A 19240-nucleotide genomic window follows, 5' to 3' on the forward strand; every position below is an offset into this window, starting at 1 on the left:
CAAATGGCATCCTATTCCCTATAAAGTGCACTACTTTTGACCAGAGCCCTATGGCCTTATGCTCAAAGGTAGTGCACTATAAAGGAAACAGGGTGCCATTAGAGACATGATCCTAAACTTCCATGGCTGTGGCTTTAGAATGTGCCAAGCCTATGGCTTTTGCAGTAATGACAGTGTAATAGTGTGTAGACACACAGCCAGGAGGTCGGGATGGTGAATTATCCTTCACTTTCGCTGACCCCAGAACAGTAGAAAGGGGAAAGGCCTCATGGACCAAATAGGTTTGTAGTGACCTTGGATCTGTCCTCTGACATCCTTGGAGAACATAGTGCCTATAAGAGTGGAAAGAGTAGACTGAGACACTGCATGAGTCCATTTGTGACTTAATCATGACTATTTTGCTACATTACTACTGCACAAGCTATATGTGTGTTACGTGGGTGTCTGCGCATGCGTGCATACGTGCATTTGTATGTGTGTCCCCGTTTATCTGTGTTTCTGTATGTGTGTGTTGGAGAGTGTTTCCCATGGCTCTTGTACAGTTGTTAAGCACCAGACAGAGTAGCCTCTCTGGAGAGACATTAACCTGCTCTGCATCTCTCTGTTGACTGGGTTCAAAGACAGGAGTCAAGTGTGTCTGCTTATAGTGAAGAGGGAGGAACTAGACCCAGCAGGAGAGGAGCATGTGTGTGTTTGCTACATATATGTCCATGTGCCTACCTTCGAGCATGTGTGTGTATTTGAGTGCATGTACAGTACATTCGGGAATGTATTGAGACCCCTTGAGTTTTTCCGCATTTTGTTAAGTTACAGTCTTATTCTAAAATAGACTAAATCGTTTCCCCCCCCTCATCAATCTACACACAATACCCTGTAATGACAAAGAAAAAACAGTTTTTTTTTTTACATTTTAGCAAATTGAATAAAAAATGTAAACTGAAACATTACGTTTACATAACTATTCAGACCATTTACTAAATACTTTGTTGAAGCACCTTTGACAGCGATTACAGCCTTGAGTCTTCTTTGGTATGATGCTACAAGCTTGGCACACCTGTACGGTATTGGTTACCCAGACTATTTGTACCCCCCTTTACACCACTGCTACTCTCTGTTGTTATCATCTATGCATAGTCACTTTAATAACTCTACCTACATGTACATATTACCTCAACTAACCGGTGCCCCCGCACATTGACTCTGTACTGGTACCCCCCTGTATATAGTCTCGCTATTGTTATTTTACTGCAGTTCTTTAATTACTTGTTACTTTTAGTAAGCATTATGCTGTAAGGTTATTATCTTCTCTGCAGAATCTCTCAAGTTCTGTCAGGTTGGATGGGGAGCGTCGCTGCACAGCTTTTTTCAGGTCTCTCCAGAGATGTTCGATCCGGTTCAAGCCAGGGCTCTTGCTTGGCCACTCAAGGACATTCAGAGATTTGTCCCAAAGCCTCTCCTGCATTGTCTGTGTGCTTAGGGCCGTTGTCCTGTTGGAAGGTGAACCTTCGCACCAGTCTGAGAACCTGCTCCAGAGCACTCAGGACTTCATCATGGATCTCTCTGTACTTTGTTCCGTTCATCTTTCCCTCGATCCTGACTAGTTTCCCAGTCCCTGCCGCTGGAAAACATCACCAAAGCATTATGCTGCCACCCCATCCTTCACCGTAGGGATGGTACCAGGTTTCCTCCAGACTAGAGGTCGACCGATCAATCGGAATGGCCGATTAATTAGGGCCGATTTCAAGTTTTCATAACAATCGGAAATCTGTATTTTTGGACACAGATTTGGCCAATTTTTAAATGATTATTATTATTATTTTTTACACCTTTATTTAATCTTTATTTAACTAGGCAAGTCAGTTAAGAACACATTCTTACTTTCAATAACAGGCCTAGGAACGGTGGGTTAACTGCATCGTTCAGGGGCAGAACGACAGATTTTTACCTTGTCAGCTCGGGGGATTCAATCTTGCAACCTTACAGTTAACTAGTCCAACGCTCTAACCACCTGATTACATTGCACTCCACGAGGAGACTGCCTGTTACGCGAATGCTGTAAACCAAGGTAAGTTGCTAGCTAGTATAAAACTTATCTTATAAAAAACAATCAATCAATCATAATCACTAGTTAACTACACATGGTTGATGATATTACTAGTTTATCTAGCGTGTCCTGCGTTGCATATAATCGATGCGGTATCATCGCTCCAATGTGTACCTAACCATAAACATCAATGCCTTTCTTAAAATGAATACACAGAAGTATATATGTTTAAACCTGCATATTTAGCTAAAAGAAATCCAGGTTAGTAGTTCATATTAACCAGGTGAAATTGTGTCACTTCTCTTGCGTTCATTGCATGCAAAGTCAGTGTATATGCAACCGTTTGGGCCGCCGAATTTGCCAGAATATGACCTAATTATGACATAACATTGAATGTTGTGCAATGTAACAGGAATATTTAGACTTATGGATGCCACCCGTTAGATAAAAAACAGAGCGGTTCCGTATTTCACTGAAAGAATAAACGTCTTGTTTTCGAGATGATTGTTTCCAGATCCGGCCATATTAATGGCCTAAGGCTCGTATTTCTGTGTGTTATCATGTTATAACTAAGTCTATGATTTGATAAAGCAGTCTGACTGAGCGATGGTAGGCACCCGCAGGCTCGTATGCATTCATTCAAACAGCACATTCAGGCGTTTGCCAGCAGCTGTTTATGACTTCATGCCTATCAACTCCTGATATTAGGCTGGTGTAACCGATGTGAAATGGCTTGCTAGTTAGCGGGGTGCGCGCTAATAGCGTTTCAAACGTCACTCACTCTGAGACTTGGAGTAGTTGCATGGGTAACGCTGCTTCGAGGTTGGCTGTTGTCGTTGTGTTCCTGGTTCGAGCCCAGGTAGGAGCGAGGAGAGGGACGGAAGCTATACTGTCACACTGCCAATACTAAAGTGCATATAAGAACATCCAATAGTCAAAGGTATATGAAATACAAATGGTATAGATAGAAATAGTCCTATAATTCCTATGATAACTACAACCTAAGTCTTCTTAACTGGGAATATTGAAGACTCATGTTAAAAGGAACCACCAGCTTTCAAATGTTCTCATGTTCTGAGAAAGGAACTTAAATGTTAGCTTTCTTACATGGCACATATTGCACTTTTACTTTCTTCTCCAACACTTTGTTTTTGCATTATTTAAACCAAATTGAACATGTTTCATTATTTATTTGAGGCTATTATTTACTTGGAGTTTGGTGGGCTTTCATGTGTCCATTTTACTGAGGAGTGGCTTCCGTCTGACCACTCTACCATAAAGGCCTGATTGGTGGAGCGCTGCAGAGACGGTTGTCCTTCTGCAAGGTTCTTCTATCTTCACACAGGAACTCTGGAGCTATATCAGAGTGATCATCGGGTCTTTGGTCACCTCCCTGACCAAGACCCTTCTCCCCCGATGGCTCAGGAAGAGTCTTGGTGGTTCCAAACTTCTTCAATTTAAGAATGATGGAGGCCACTGTGCTCTTGGGGACCTTCAATGCAGCAGAAATGTTTTGGTACTCTTCCCCAGATCTGTGCCTTGACAAAATCCTGTCTCGGAGTTCTACAGACAACTCCTTCAACCTCATGCCTTGGTTTTTGCTCTGACATGCACTGTCAACAATGGCACCTTATATAGACAGGCGTGTGCCTTTCCAAATCATGGCCAATCAATTTAATTTACCACAGGTGGACTCAAATCAAGTTGTAGAAACTTCTCAAGGATGATCAATGGAAACAGGATGCACCTGAGCTCAATTTCGAGTCTCAAGGCAAAAGGTCTGAATATTTATGTAAATAAAATATTTAATACATTTATGCTTTGTCATTGTGGGGTATTGTGTGTAGATTGATGAGGGAAAAAATGTGTTTTAATACATTTAAGAATAAGGCTATAATGTAAAAAAAATGTGGAAAAAGTCAAGGGGTCTGAGTACCTTCTGAATGCACTGCATGCATGCATGCATACATACCTACACATGCGTGTGTGTGCACTCGTGTGTATCCCTGCCTGCGAATGAGGGAGTATGTGTTTGTGTCTAAGAATCTCCTAGCCCTGTTATGCAGATGTTTGAGTATTGCATCTCTCTCTCTCTCCCTCCCTCTCTCTCCTAATGTGTACTGTAGGCAGGCAGGCTAGCCATATGGACGGGAGGGGAGCTCTGGAAACATCCCATTACAAGTCATATATCACACTCCTGACAGCACCCATTTTGCGCTGTTTTCATTTCAATCATGAGTACAGCTGCATGGGAGAACTCAGGGCGCCACCATGTTAACCCCCTACTGCCCAGGACTGCCACAGGTACCCCAATGTAGGGAGGTTGGGAGTCAAAGGTATGAGAGGAAAGGCTACCCTCTCACCTGGTGGCAGCTTTCTTGACTATTCAATATATCACTTTATTTATCACATGATGGCCGAATAGTCAATGCAGTATCGACATTACTGTAGTAGTGTATCCTCCTTGGTCAGAAACATATCTTGATTTGGACCCAAGAAAACAGAAACTACTCAGAAATTAAGATCTACCACATGCATTTCGATTTGTCCTGCTCTGAGCCCATTTGTTTGACTCATTGGTGCTCTAACGAACTACCCTCTCTTGAAATCAAAACAAAGTGAGTGAGAGTGGATTTGTTGAGATTCCTACTTGGTGAACCAGTGTTCTCTGTTCGTAGTGCTTATTTGCAGACGATCAAACCCCCGCTTCCGCATGTAATCTATCCCACATGCAGTATTTTCCCAGAGAAGTCTATTAAAACGGCCAACAGAGAGATGGGAGTAGAACCAATACTGTACTCCCGGTCGCTCCAACAGACAGCTCGGCCTGTTATGTGATTTGTGGGGTACTCCTGAGGCCTTGCTTCACTTTCGATCCCAATCCATCTCTGGGATGGGTACAGCTCACATCACAACGTCATGTCTCTGTAAAGTTCTGCAGTGTAAAAAGGTATGTCCGCCCTAGACGTTGAGGCTTTGGTCTCAGGCCCGGGTTGCCTCCCTCTCCTTTTCTCTTTTCTTCAACCCCCCCTCCTCCTTCCTTCCTTCCTTCCTTCCCTCCCTCCCTCCCTCCCTCCCTCCCTCCCTCCGTCCTCTCCTTCCCTCCCTCCGTCCTCTCCTTCCCTCAGTGGGGAACCTGTTGCCAGGACAGGTAGTGAGGGGCGGAAAAGCGGGGGGACATTCCAGGCCCTGTTGTGCTCTCTCATTCCCTCCCACTCTCCCTCTCGGAGGAAAACAGCTGTGGCGTCCAGAGGAAACGCTGCTTTTTTCCCATCAGGCCGTTGCCTGTGATGGACAGGGGCCTGGTTTGGCTTGCTCTGCGAGGTAGGATGCAGTTTATGGGCCAGATCACAGAGGGAAAGGGGGTCGGGGGAGGAGGGACAGGCGCCACAGGACAGCTTTTGGCAGAATGTTCTGGCATATTCCCCCGTGGCGTTCGACTTCTTGACCCCAACATGAGAGCATCATGGGAGATGATTTTGCCCTACTCCTTAACCTTTGCCGTTCCTTATATGTCCCGTGCTAATATGTCTGGCTCACAGTTCTTCTGTGTCTTCTTTCAGTCATGTATTAAGTGAAAGATGATGCTGTGTTTTTATTCTCCTTTATCAATTGTGGGTCAGATATAATATCGATCGATCCTTCCTTACTATCCTATGTATCTAGATCTGTCAGTCTGACCATCACGTGCAGTGTACATGAATGAATGCATACAATGGTACACCAAAAATGAGGGTAAGAGAATGAAGCAAATCAAATCTACTTTGAAGCAATCCAGAGTATTTTGGAAACATACGTTTAAAAAATTAATGTTTGTTTGGGGTAAGTGCTCACGAACAGCCCAACAAGATGTAGGTGTAAAATGAGTCAGTCAGTACTCACAGACACCTAATAAAGTAAAGAACACATTGGCCTAACGCCTCTCTCTCTCTCTCTCTCTCTCTCTCTCTCTCTCTCCCTCTCTCTCTCTCTCTCTCTCTCTCTCTCCCTCTCTCTCTTTCTGTAGGCCTTTGTCTCCATCTCTCTGCTGTACTGGGGCCTGCAGACATTCAGCCAATTGATTGCAGTCAAGAAGAAGACAACATGAGATTGTCAGGTCCCATTGGCTTACTGTACCTGGCTCCATCAAATGTTTGAAGGACTTTAGCCATGACTTTAGGTAGCCACACTTTTCCACATATTAACCAACATACAAGCTTCTATGAATCAAATAATATATATAATGGCCATGTCTTGCCTCATAATGATATTTGTTAATGTTTCGGACAAGCATAGTGTGTATGAATGGACATAGGCACTATACCTTTATGGCCATGCTTATTGTTTCTACGTTTCTTATGGAAGGTAGCTTTTCTGATTTTGTTCAAATTGTACTGTTATATGGTGCTATTCAGTGATTGATTGATGACAATCAATGTAATACATTCCTGTTTAGTGAGCCATTGAGAATATTATGAATGCCTTTTAAAACTGTCTTCACCTACACCTTTACCTGTACAACAAATACCTCCTAAAACTGCAGGGTAACTTTTCCTAGGATCCCTTTTTTCATGAAATGTAATACTTCTTAACTCTATATTTTTCAGTTCCATTTTTGACTAAACAGTTTTCTGTTACCAGTCTCACTCATCATTTTAGCTGGTCTGTAGGCCAGCAGTACAGCATGCTCGACTAAATTAGACAAGTTTCAGGAAAAAAACGATGTATTAGATATACATGTATTTTAAATAACTAAAACTATGATTCATTCGTATTAGGGTATTTAAATAAGTAACACTATAGAAGCATTCTCTACTTCACTACCATGGTCTGGAAAATAGTTTCAGGATTCTGCACCAGGTGGCACTATTGTTGCCTTAAGCATGCGTTCATTTTATAGATAAGGTTGCCCCTAGATTCTGATCTTGGGCCAGCTTTGTATTTCCCCAAATAATAGTTAAGGTATGGATTGGAGGAGGAAGATCTGTACCTGGTGTTGCCTAATACAGGTAACTGACAAAATAATAGAAACGCTTGAGTAAACAAGGGATTCAAAGTATATTGAAAACAGGTACTTCCACACAGGTATGGTTCCTGAGTTAATTAAGCAATTAACATCCCATCATGCTTAGGGTCTTGTATAAAAAAAGCTGGGCTGCCCATTATTTTGGCTTCCATGCCCATGCCCCCATAGGATGACAATGCCCCCATCCACAGGGCAAGAGTGGTCACTGGAGTGGTTGTGGGGGCGATACGAGAGAGAGTGTTTTCCACCACCATCGACAAAACACCAAATGATGGAATTTCTCATGGAAGAATGGTGTCGCATCCCTCCAACAGAGTTCCAGAATATATGCCAAGGTGCATTGAAGCTGTTCTGGCTCGTGGTGGCCCAACGCCCTATTAAGACACTTTGTGTTGGTGTTTCCTTTACTTTGATAGTTACCTGTACATCACACTGTGGGCGGCTGGTCTGGTCATAGAATAAAAACTAAAAGAAAACTGTAGGTGGCCTACCCAATAGAAGCCTAGTCGAACTGCAGAAACACGTGAGTAGACTCGTAGGCATACAGTACATATCTCTGGTGCCTGTTATTCAATGTCCAATGAGCTGTTCACTTACTTACCATTGGGCATACGGTATCGGAGTATGAGGTCTGATACCTACAGGCTCATAGACAGTTTCTACCTACAAGCCATCAGACTGCTGAACACTTGAACTGGACTGGCCACCTGCTCTGATTCTCCTCACCTTAGCACACGTACACCCACACAGACATACACTTTTGTGTACAAAACATTTAGAAAACACTTGCTGCTTCGATGGCATAGACTGACCAGGTCAATCCAGGTCAATCCAGGTGAAAGCTATGATCCCTTATTGATGTCACCACTTCAATCAGTTTCGATAAGGGGAGGAAATAGGTTCAAGAAAGATATTTTAGCCTTGAGACAGTTGAGACCTGGATTGTGTATGTGAGCCATTCAGAGGGTGAATGGGCAAGACAAAATATTTAAGTGCCTTTGAATAGGCTATGGTAGTAGGTGCCAAAAACTGCAACGCTGCTGGGGTTTTCACGCTCAACAGTTTCCCGTATGTATCAAGAATGATCCACCACCCAAAGGACATCCAGCCAACTTGACACAACGGTGGGAAGTATTGGAGTCAACATGGATCAGCATCCCTGTCAAACACTTTTGAGACCTTGTGGGTTGGGGTGGAGGAGGGGTGGGGGAAATTCAATATTACGAAGGTGTTCCTAATGTTTGGTACAGTATATTCAGTGTACATATATCCACACAGACACACACATATACATTCATGCTATACACACATCACAACCGCTGCTACCAGACTCTTACTATGACTGCTGAATACTGCACAATTTAAACACTCCCCCCCCCCTTCTCCAAAACACCTGTAAATATTGGACTATACATTGTGCCTTCCTGTATTATACTTATGCAACAACAAAAAATTATACTGAGCCATTTACATATTCTTATATTTTATTATTTCTTATTGTTGCGTCGTTGTGTTCGTATCCCGTACATACGACTAATGACACTTGAAACAATGTCTCTGGTTGGTAAAGAAGTGTATCAGAGCCACTAGAATCAAGCAGCTGAGCCCTGGTCCCCTGATGCTACTGTTTGTTCTGTTGTTGTTGTGTGAAAACACTGTGAATTATTCCAAAACATACAGGATAGTAAACCGTCAGATGGCTTCTGTCTCACATATTCCCTCAGCACTGTTTGATATTGCACGGTCGCTTTTCAAAATGCCAGTATGTTACACAGCATATGCCAAATAAAGCTAAATAAAAGATGTGTTCAACTCAGTCAGTAGTATTTACTGCAGGTTGTTTTGGTGTCGGAAAGGATATTACATGCACTGTTATTTGGAGATACACAGTTAATAGGATTTTGCCTCTTACCTGGAAGGTAGGCTAGGCCTAGCCTAAGATGTACAGTGTATGCAAAGCCTACTTCCTTTTAACCTCCAAGGACTTTATTTGTTATGTAAATACATTTTTGCCCTGTGTTTTGGTTGGTCATTACATTTCATTTTAAGTCTTTTACAGAAATGATCATTACACAGAAAATGTCAGCAAAAGTCATAGGATGGTGTTGGACCACCTGATCCAGGTCATGTGACATGATCAACCAAAACACAGGGCCCTTGACTTATGTTCAGAGGTAAACTGTCTCTGGCAGCCAAAACAGCCAAATGCTACATCTAAATGTGAATTGATTCTCATTGAGATACGGTTCTAGAAACATAAAGCCCTTTACTTTCATATCAAATCAAAATCATTTCACAAATGCAAAATATATAGTTACTGTATACGTTTAACACTGTTTGACAGTATTTTTCAGTTACAAAACTTTTCTGACGTCCTTCCATTACATACAGGTGTTCAGAGACGCTAGATATCTCTTAAAAACAGCTGGTCGTCTCTGCTTTTGTTAACAAGCGCTGTAACATGGACATATGGCCATGTGGGGACCTAACCATATAAAGGTGTGCAATAATTTAACATTTCGTTTTTTGAAAATGATTTCTCGTCGATATGAAAGTATCAACATTTGGACAAAGCATTTGGGCAGCGTCAGACCTCTCCCCCTCCAGCATATAGGTACTTGAAACAGCCACATAGGCACGGAGGGGCTGGGCCCACCCAATCAGATTGAGCAAAAAATAAAATAAATGACATAATATTTTTTTCATGCTCTACTTGTCAGTGTTCCAAATGGGACATTATTTTTCGTTTTACCTAAACATGTGGGTCAGGGTAGGGGACGGGGTTAAGGATAGGGTTTAGGGTAAGGTTGTCTCAAGGATCTCTCTTAGCATCTACTGTTTGAACACATTTGACCCACAATGCATTTCGCTTTGGAACATGCCATTAGCCTAATGTTCCCCAATTACCATCTTCCCACAAAGCCGGCTTGCCTGTCACAATCTCTGACCAGAAAACATGAAGGACCTCTCTCTATAATTAAGCTGGAAAACAATTAAGCATTAACATTACTTCAGCTTAACTATGTGTGTTTTAATTGATAAACATGATCCGTTTTGGTAGCAACATTAAATCATAAAATGCATGAACAGGAAGGGTAACCTATTTGTACTGGGGGACTTGCAGAATGTAGTTTGGCAACAATCCTATTGCCGGCGTTCCGACCACAAACATACATTTCTTCTCTTTTCACAGGGGATCAACAATATGCAACTTTGGGAAAATATCGGACATTATACAATAAGTAAATGCCTTTCTCATATCCAATGAACAGTTTTAATAAATGGCTCATTTATCAGCAATCCTCAGTTGAAACAAAAGCAAAGAGCACTCCCCTGCCCCTGGTAAAAAAACGTAGGGATGGGTCTGAATTTGCCAGAATTCTGACCTGAGGGTCGCAGGAAGTAGGCCTACATTTTTCCCTACAGGTGAGAACGCTTGGCTGCAAAACTTTATTTTATTTTTCGATTTTTTCAATTTAGTCTTATTTTTTTATATATTATTTTGTACCTTTATTTAACCAGGTAAAACCCATTGAGGTTAAAAACATATTTTGCGAGGGTGACCTGGCAAGAAGGCAAAACAGGGAAATAGCAGCGTGTCCATAAAACATTACAGAAAAATACAGAATACACACAAAAGACAAAGTGTCACAAGTTAAAGATACAATTGAAGATTAGAAACAACTGCAGTTTTCACAAACAGTGTTGTCGATCAGAGTCTTAAAAACAGGCAAAGACGCTAACTCCCCTAACTTTAAACTTCTGAAGCATGTTCCAGAGCTGGGACTGGATATGGCTCGAGAACGTACCTCAATCCAGGGATGGAAGATGTCGCTGTACTGCTACTTATCCCAGTTGACAAATTTAGATGATTTAAATACTGTTCGTTTTTAATTCAACTGCATTTTTCGTCCTCATGCTAGGTAGCAGAAGCCACAGCAGCCATTTTGGAATGGCATGTAGAACGTTGCGTTAAACAACAAAGGATAGTCAGCAAATCAGGCAGCAGAAATGTAACCATCTGAGATATCAAAAGGACTGACCATCCATGATATCAAAAGGATAGTTTTAAGGCTAAATTGTGTTTTTTTACATTTACAAACATTGGAGTAAAATAAGCTTATAGTTTGGGTTCTGATGGGGTACAATTATTTAACTAAACTCATGAAGCATTTCTAAGTTATATTCTTCAAGAATCAATTGGTACATGTAATGAATTTATTAGTCCAAAAGTTGCTTAACCGGTGTCAGTGTGCTGGCTTAGCATGTAGAGCTTCCTCCCTGAACTTGAACCAGGGTCCTCTAACTCGCCAACACACATGACCACCCGCTTGACAAAGTACGAGTCGCTTGCGCTATAACAAAGCTCGCTGTGGAGTGATGTTACGATAGGCTCTTAACTCTGTTGCAGTAGCGTAACCTTTAAATGAGTAGGGCACAAGCTCTGTGACACCGCTCAATGTCTCTTTAAGATAGAAATGAAGCTACAACCATATGCTTCAGAATCCCATTTGACAGGATTACTTTTCCAACTCACTCCACCGATCATCACTTCATGATTGAGACAAGCCAAAGCATGCCGTCTCATTTCTAAGCATTTCTCACCATTCGGAGGCTCTATTGGGAAATAAAGGCATACAAATGCCAGGCTCAATGTTTGAATATAATGTGTCACAATGAGTCTAGAAGAAGTGTTGCAATTTGTTCTACGTTTTGTACAGAGCGTGTAGGCTACATACATTTGCAAGGCTGTTGGTTATGCTGCTTCTAGATGTGTACTGTTTGACTTTAAATGTCAATTAAGCCTGTTGTCTGTGTATCGGTCTATCATGTATATCTGAAATAGAATCCCAACTATAGGTAGTAGCATTGGGCTTGTTGCATCTCTACACAAAGCATTGTTAGTTATACGGGTGTGGGAGAATTCTCCACCTGGGTTTACTCTAATGAAAAAGGAAAGACAATAAGAATACGATCTCACAAGGCATGTCAGTTGTCACACGTTTATGATCGAATTTTACAAAAGCTTTTTCTCTGACGAAAGAAAACATTGTTTCCTCTCCATCTCAGTCTAAAACGATCCAAACAGCTCCACGATAGCATCCAACAAATGAAGGTCTTCCACAGGCCCCCGTTTATCACTCTCAGACAGAATTAGAGGGCGAGTAAAGCATCTCTGCAACTTCCGCGGGGAACACCAAGCCTTCAACACAAGATCTCAGCTGTGACATTCTGCTCAAGCCGTTTTCTAACTCACATATGTTGTTCTAACCAGGGTAGCCTAGTGGTCAGAGCGTTGGACAAATAACCAGAAGGTTGCAAGATTGAATCCTGGAGCTGAAAAGATACAAATCTTCCCTTCTGCCCCTGAACAAGGCAGTTAACCCACTGTTCCTAGGCCGTCATTGAAAATAATGATTTGTTCTTAACTGAATTGCCTAGTTAAATAAATATAAAAATGTGTTTTTCATCACCTTCTTGTGAATTTGTAACGGACAGATATCAATAAGAATGCATAGACACGAATACTGTTTACTGTCATAGTGTCTTCCAAGACTGAAAGCTTCTACGTCGGAACGCTTGATTCAATCTATTGGTCTGTTCTTGTCCTAAACGTCCCCCACTGAACAATACTCCAGGATGAATTCTGAGTAAACGTCTATAGTATGGACACGAATGGCACAGTGGATTGTAATATACACTATATAAACAGAAGTATGTGGACAGCCCTTCAAATGAGTGGGTCTGGCTATTTCAGCCACACTTATAAAATTGAGCACACAGCCGTGTAATCTCCATAGACAAACATAGGCAGTAGAATGGCCCTTACTGGAGAGCTCAGTGACTTTTAACGTGGCACCATCATAGGATGCCATCTTTCCAACAAGTAAAATAATTGCCCTGCTAGAGCTGCCCCGGTCAACTGTAAGTGCGGTTATTGTGAAGTGGAAATGTCTAGGAGCAACAACGGCTCAGCCGCGAAGTGGTAGGCCACACAAACTCACAAAATGGGACCGCCAAGTGCTGAAGCGCGTAGAGTGTAAATATCGTCTGTCCTCGGTTGCAACACTCACTACCGAGTTCCAAACTGCCTCTGGAATCAACGTCAGCACAATAACTGTTTGTCAGGATCTTCATGAAATGAGTTTCCATGGTTGAGAAGCTGCACTAAAGTCTAAGATCACCATGCAGAATGCCAAGCGTCGGCGGGAGTGGTGTAAAGCATGCTGCCATTGGACTCTGGAGCAGTGGAAACACATTCTCTGGAGTAATGAATCAAGCTTCACCATCTGGCAGTCCGACAGACTAAACTGGGTTTGGTGGATGCTAGGAGAATGCTACCTGCCTGAATGCATAGTGCCAACTATTCTCGCTATACACCAAGTCACTTGGCTCTGTCATAACCTCACATGGTCTCTCCTATCATTGCTATGCAGACGACACACAATTAATCTTCTCCTTTCCCCCTTCTGATGACCAGGTGGCGAATCGCATCTCTGCATGTCTGGCAGACATATCAGTGTGGATGACGGATCACCACCTCAAGCTGAACCTCGGCAAGACGGAGCTGCTCTTCCTCCCGGGGAAGGACTGCCCGTTCCATGATCTCGCCATCACGGTTGACAACTCCATTGTGTCCTCCTCCCAGAGCGCTAAGAACCTTGGCATGATCCTGGACAACACCCTGTCGTTCTCAACTAACATCAAGGCGGTGTCCCGTTCCTGTAGGTTCATGCTCTACAACATCCGCAGAGTACGACCCTGCCTCACACAGGAAGCGGCGCAGGTCCTAATCCAGGCACTTGTCATCTCCCGTCTGGATTACTGCAACTCGCTGTTGGCTGGGCTCCCTGCCTGTGCCATTAAACCCCTACAACTCATCCAGAACGCCGCAGCCCGTCTGGTGTTCAACCTTCCCAAGTTCTCTCACGTCACCCCGCTCCTCCGCTCTCTCCACTGGCTTCCAGTTGAAGCTCGCATCCACTACAAGACCATGGTGCTTGCCTACGGAGCTGTGAGGGGAACGGCACCTCAGTACCTCCAGGCTCTGATCAGGCCCTACACCCAAACAAGGGCACTGCGTTCATCCACCTCTGGCCTGCTCGCCTCCCTACCACTGAGGAAGTACAGTTCCCGCTCAGCCCAGTCAAAACTGTTCGCTGCTCTGGCTCCCCAATGGTGGAACACACTCCCTCACGACGCCAGGACAGCGGAGTCAATCACCACCTTCCGGAGACACCTGAAACCCCACCTCTTTAAGGAATACCTAGGATAGGATAAGTAATCCTTCTCACCCCCCCCCCCTTTAAGATTTAGATGCACTATTGTAAAGTGACTGTTCTACTGGATGTCATAAGGTGAATGCACCAATTTGTAAGTCGCTCTGGATAAGAGCGTCTGCTAAATGACTTAAATGTAAATGTAAAAATGTAAGGTTTGATGGAGGAAGAATAATGGTCTAGGGCTTTTTTTCATGTTCCGGGCTAGCCCATTCGTTCCAGTGAATGGAAAGTTTAATGCTACAGCATACAATGACATTCTAGATTATTCTGTGCTTCCAACTTTGTGGCAACAGTTTGGGGAAAGCCCTTTCCTGTTTCAGCATGACAATGGCCCCGTGCACAAATCAAGGTCCATACAGAAATGGTTTGTCGAGATCAGTGTGGGAGAACTCGACTGGCCTGCACAGAGCCCTGACCTCAACCCCATTGAACACCTTTAGGATGAATTGGAATGCCTTACTGTGTACTCCCAACATAAATGCCTGACCTGACTAATGCTCTTGTGGCTGAATGGAAGCAAGTTCCTGCAGCAATGTTCCAACATGTAGTGGAAAGCCTTCCCAGAAGACTGGAGGCTGTTATAGCAGCAAAGGGGGGACCAACTCCATATAACTGCCCTTGACTTTGGAATGAGATGTTCGACGAGCAGGTGTCCACAAACCTTTCGTCATGTAGTGTTCTGTGGCATAAAACCTCTTATGGCTGCAGGGGCTGTAATGAGTAGCTTGGATCAGAGGTGCCCAGAGTAAACGCCCTGCTCCTCAGTCCCAGTTGCAAATATATGCATATTATTATTATTATTGGATAGAAAACACTCTGAAGTTTCGAAAACTGTTTGAATGATGTCTGTGAGTATAAGAGAACTCATATGGCAGGCAAAACCCTGAGAAGAAATCCAAACAGGAAGTGAGAAATCTGAGGTTGGTCGATTTTCAACCCAGCCCCTATTGAATTCACAGTGGGATATGGATGAAGTTCCATCCACTGAAGTTCCTTCCACTGGATGTAAACCATCTTTAGAAACTTGAATGAGGCTTCTACTGGGTTGTGGGGCTGAATGGGAGCTGAAGGAGCCAGGTGTCTGGCAGAGAGCCAAGGGCTGGTCACTTGCGATTCACATGATAGCGACCTGCGTTCCATGGCTTCTCTACAGACAAAGGAATTCTCCAGTTGGAACTTTATTGAAGATTTATGATAACAACACCCTAATGATTGATTCTATACTTAGTTTGACAAGTTTCTTCGACTTGTAATATAACTTTTTGAAGTTTTTGTCCGACGTTCGGATGGACCTGCACGAGTGATTGGATTTGTGTACTAAATGCGCTAACAAAAGTAGCTACTTGGACATAAATAATGGACATTATCGACCGAATCAAGCCTTTATTGTGTAACTGGTGTTCCTGGGAGTGTATTCTGATGAAGATCATCAAAGGTAAGGGAATATTTATAATGTGATTTCTGATTTCTGTTGACTCCAACATGGCGGATCATTTTATTTATTTTCTGAGCGCTGTCTCAGATTATTGCATGGTTTGCTTTTTCCGTAAAGTCTCTTTGAAATCTGACGCAGCGGTTGCATTAAGGAGAGGTATATCTATGATTCTATGTGTAGAACTTGTATGTTCATCTCCATTTATGTTGAGTATTTATGTTGAATTGATGTGGCTATGCAAAATCACTGGATGTTTTTGGAACTAGTGAACGTAACGCGCCAATGTAAACTCAGATTTTTTATATAAATATGAACTTTATCAAACAAAACATACATGTATTTTTGAAGAATTTTAATTATGAGATTTCTGTTGTTTTGAATTTGGCGTCCTGCACATTCACTGGCTGTTGTCATATCCTCCCATTAACGGGATTGCAGCCCTAAGAAGTTTTAATCTCCCCTCCATTTTTTCCCTGCTCTCAGCATTAGGAGATGATTTACAGACACTGCATTTTCTTCCTACATCACTGGCTCAGTATGAAGATAAATTATGCCAGTGTGATATCATCAAAGCACTTGCGTGAGTCTAAGAGTGTTCCGCTCAGTCGACCAACACTAACTCACGTTAGCAGTCAGCTGAAACACAATGTGGCATTCCCCTGTGCAATGCATTTCAGTATCTCTCACCTCTGACATGTCAGTAATTGCAACCTGGACGTAAATACGAGAGGACATGCTGTCTGAAATAGCCGTAACACCTTTCCAACATCGATAGCCATATAGTAAGAAACTAAAACAACATTTGGGGATATGACATAATTATGGATATCTAATAGATGTGTTCTTTTTCTGGGGGTTTCTTCTTCTACGGCACCAGCCAGCAGATGGACAGAGCAAATGTGATTTTTCTTCTCCCACTGCCATAAATGTTCTAGTGACTCATGTTATGGTTATAGCCTTGTGCTACCAACTGTCAGCATGGCACTGAAAGGAGTAGTACACACACACACACACACACACACACACACACACACACACACACACACACACACACACACACACACACACACACACACACACACACACACACACACACACACACACACACACACACACACATTCAATTGGACACATTGATCAGACAACGCTCCACTACCCCATCCCATCCATCTTCAATCTCTCTAAACCATAACGCTGTCTTGTCTTGTGCTCTTGTGCCCTGTTTTATACTGTAGAATTGAGTGATGGATGGACAGATGGAGAAGTTGAGAGAATATAGATGCCCATTTAGAACGAGTGATGACATGAGGTCAGTGTGGAGGAGGTCTGTGGAGAACAACTGTCAATCCCTTCAAAGTTCATGCTCCCATGCACCTCTCTGTGGGCATATACACAATGAGAGGCCCAACTGTCCAATAGGTAACTATCAAAACAGACCGCCAGCCACTAGGGACCCGTATTGTAGTTGCTGGAGTATACTGGGGATGGCACTTATGTAATATCCTATTATTATACACAGCCAGCCAGCCATACTAGATCGCCAATCAGCGGTCTACTCACATGAATATGTTTAATGACCGGTATACGCCCACACCATTCAGTTTGTTGGAGTACGCCTACACCATTTTTAATGGTATGTTTATTTGAACAGTGAGAGACAGAATAACAACAAAAAAATCCAGAGAAACCCATGTCAAAAATGTTATAAATTGATTTGCATTTTAATGGGGGAGTATTTGACCCCTCTCAATCAGAAAGATTTTTGTCTCTCAGATGTCTTTTATACAGGTAACGAGCCGAGATTAGGAGCACACTCTTAAAGGGAGTGCTCCTAATCTCAGTTTGTTACCTGTATAAAAGACACCTGTCCACAGAAGCAATCAATCAATCAGATTCCAAACTCTCCACCATGGCCAAGACCAAAGAGCTCTCCAAGGATGTCAGGGAAAAGATTGTAGACCTACATAAGGCTGGAATGGGCTACAAGACCATCACCAAGCAGCTTGGTGAGAAGGTGACAACAGTTGGTGAGATTATTCGCAAATGGAAGAAACACAAAATAACTGTCAATCTCCCTCGGCCTGGGGCTCCATGCAAGATCTCACCTCGTGGAGTTGCAATGATCATGAGAACAGTGAAGCTCAGAAAGAGCTTCAAAATCTGGATCCCTACAAATCAGCCGGGCTAGACAATCTGGACTCTTTCTTTCTAAAATGATCTGCCAAAATTGTTGCAACCCCTATTACTAGCCTGTTCAACCTCTCTTTCGTGTCGTCTGAGATCCCAAAGATTGGAAAGCAGCAGCGGTCAACCCCCCTCTTCAAAGGGGGGGCACTCTTGACCCAAACTGCTACAGACCTATATCTATCCTACCCTGCCTTTCTAAGGTATTTGAAAGCCGAGTCAACAAACAGATTACCGACCATTTCAAATCCCACCGCACCTTCTCCGCTATGCAATCTGGTTTCAGAGCTGGTCATGGGTGCACCTCAGCCACGCTCAAGGGCCTAAACGATATCTTAACCGCCATCAATAAGAAACAATACTGGGCAGCCATATTCATTGACCTGGCCAAGGCTTTCGACTCTGTCAATCACCACATCCTCTTCGGCAGACTCAATAGCCTTGGTTTCTCAAATGATTGCCTCGCCTGGTTCACCAACTACTTCTCTGATAGAGTTCAGTGTATCAAATCGGAGGGCCTGTTGTCCGGTTCTCTGGCAGTCTCTATGGGGGTGCCACAGGGTTCAAATCTTGGGCTGACTCTCTTCTCTGTATTCCTCAATGATGTCGCTCTTGCTGCTGGTGAGTCTCTAATCCACCTCTATACACCATTCTGTATACTTCTGGCCCTTCTTTGGACACTGTGTTAACAACCCTCCAGACGAGCTTCAATGCCATTACAACTCTCCTTCCGTAGCCTCCAACTGCTCTTAAATACAAGTTAAACTAAATGCATGCTCTTCAACTGATCTCTGCCTGCACCTGCCCGCCCGTCTAGCATCACTACTCTAGACGGTTCTGACTTAGAAAATGTGGACAAACTACAAATACCTAGGTGTCTGGTTAGACAGTAAACTCTCCTTCCAGACTCACATCAAACATCTCCAATCCAAAGTTAAATCTAGAATTGGCTTCCTATTTCGCAACAAAGCATCCTTCTCTCATGCTGCCAAACATACCCTTGTAAAACTGACCATCCTACCGATCCTCCACTTTGGCGATGCCATTTACAAAATAGCCTCCAATACCCTACTCAATAAATTGGATGCAGTCTATCACAGTGCCATCCGTTTTGTCACCAAAGCCCTATGTACTACCACCACTGAAACCTGTACGCTCTTGTTGGCTGGCCCTTGCTTCATACTCGTCGCCAAACCCACTGGCTCCAGGTCATCTACAAGACCCTGCTAGGTAAAGTCCCCCCTTATCTCAGCTCGCTGGTCACCATAGCAGCACCCACCTGTGGCACG

At 43.2% G+C, this 19240-nt stretch overlaps 1 protein-coding gene across 2 annotated transcripts in view; it reads left to right on the plus strand.

Moving 5' to 3' along the window:
* LOC118367419 (alkylglycerol monooxygenase) overlaps window positions 1–6660 on the plus strand; it is a 40780-nt gene extending 34120 nt beyond the window's left edge. For both annotated transcript variants that reach the window (XM_035750877.2, XM_052494224.1), the window contains one exon: window positions 6051–6660. In XM_035750877.2, coding sequence (XP_035606770.1) covers window positions 6051–6131 — 81 coding nt within the window. In that variant the 3' untranslated portion in view covers window positions 6132–6660. The remainder of the gene's footprint in view (window positions 1–6050) is intronic.
* The last annotated feature ends 12580 nt before the right edge of the window (window positions 6661–19240 follow it).

This window comes from Oncorhynchus keta, chromosome 34 (genome assembly GCF_023373465.1).
Source record: "Oncorhynchus keta strain PuntledgeMale-10-30-2019 chromosome 34, Oket_V2, whole genome shotgun sequence".
NCBI classification, from domain to species: domain Eukaryota; kingdom Metazoa; phylum Chordata; class Actinopteri; order Salmoniformes; family Salmonidae; genus Oncorhynchus; species Oncorhynchus keta.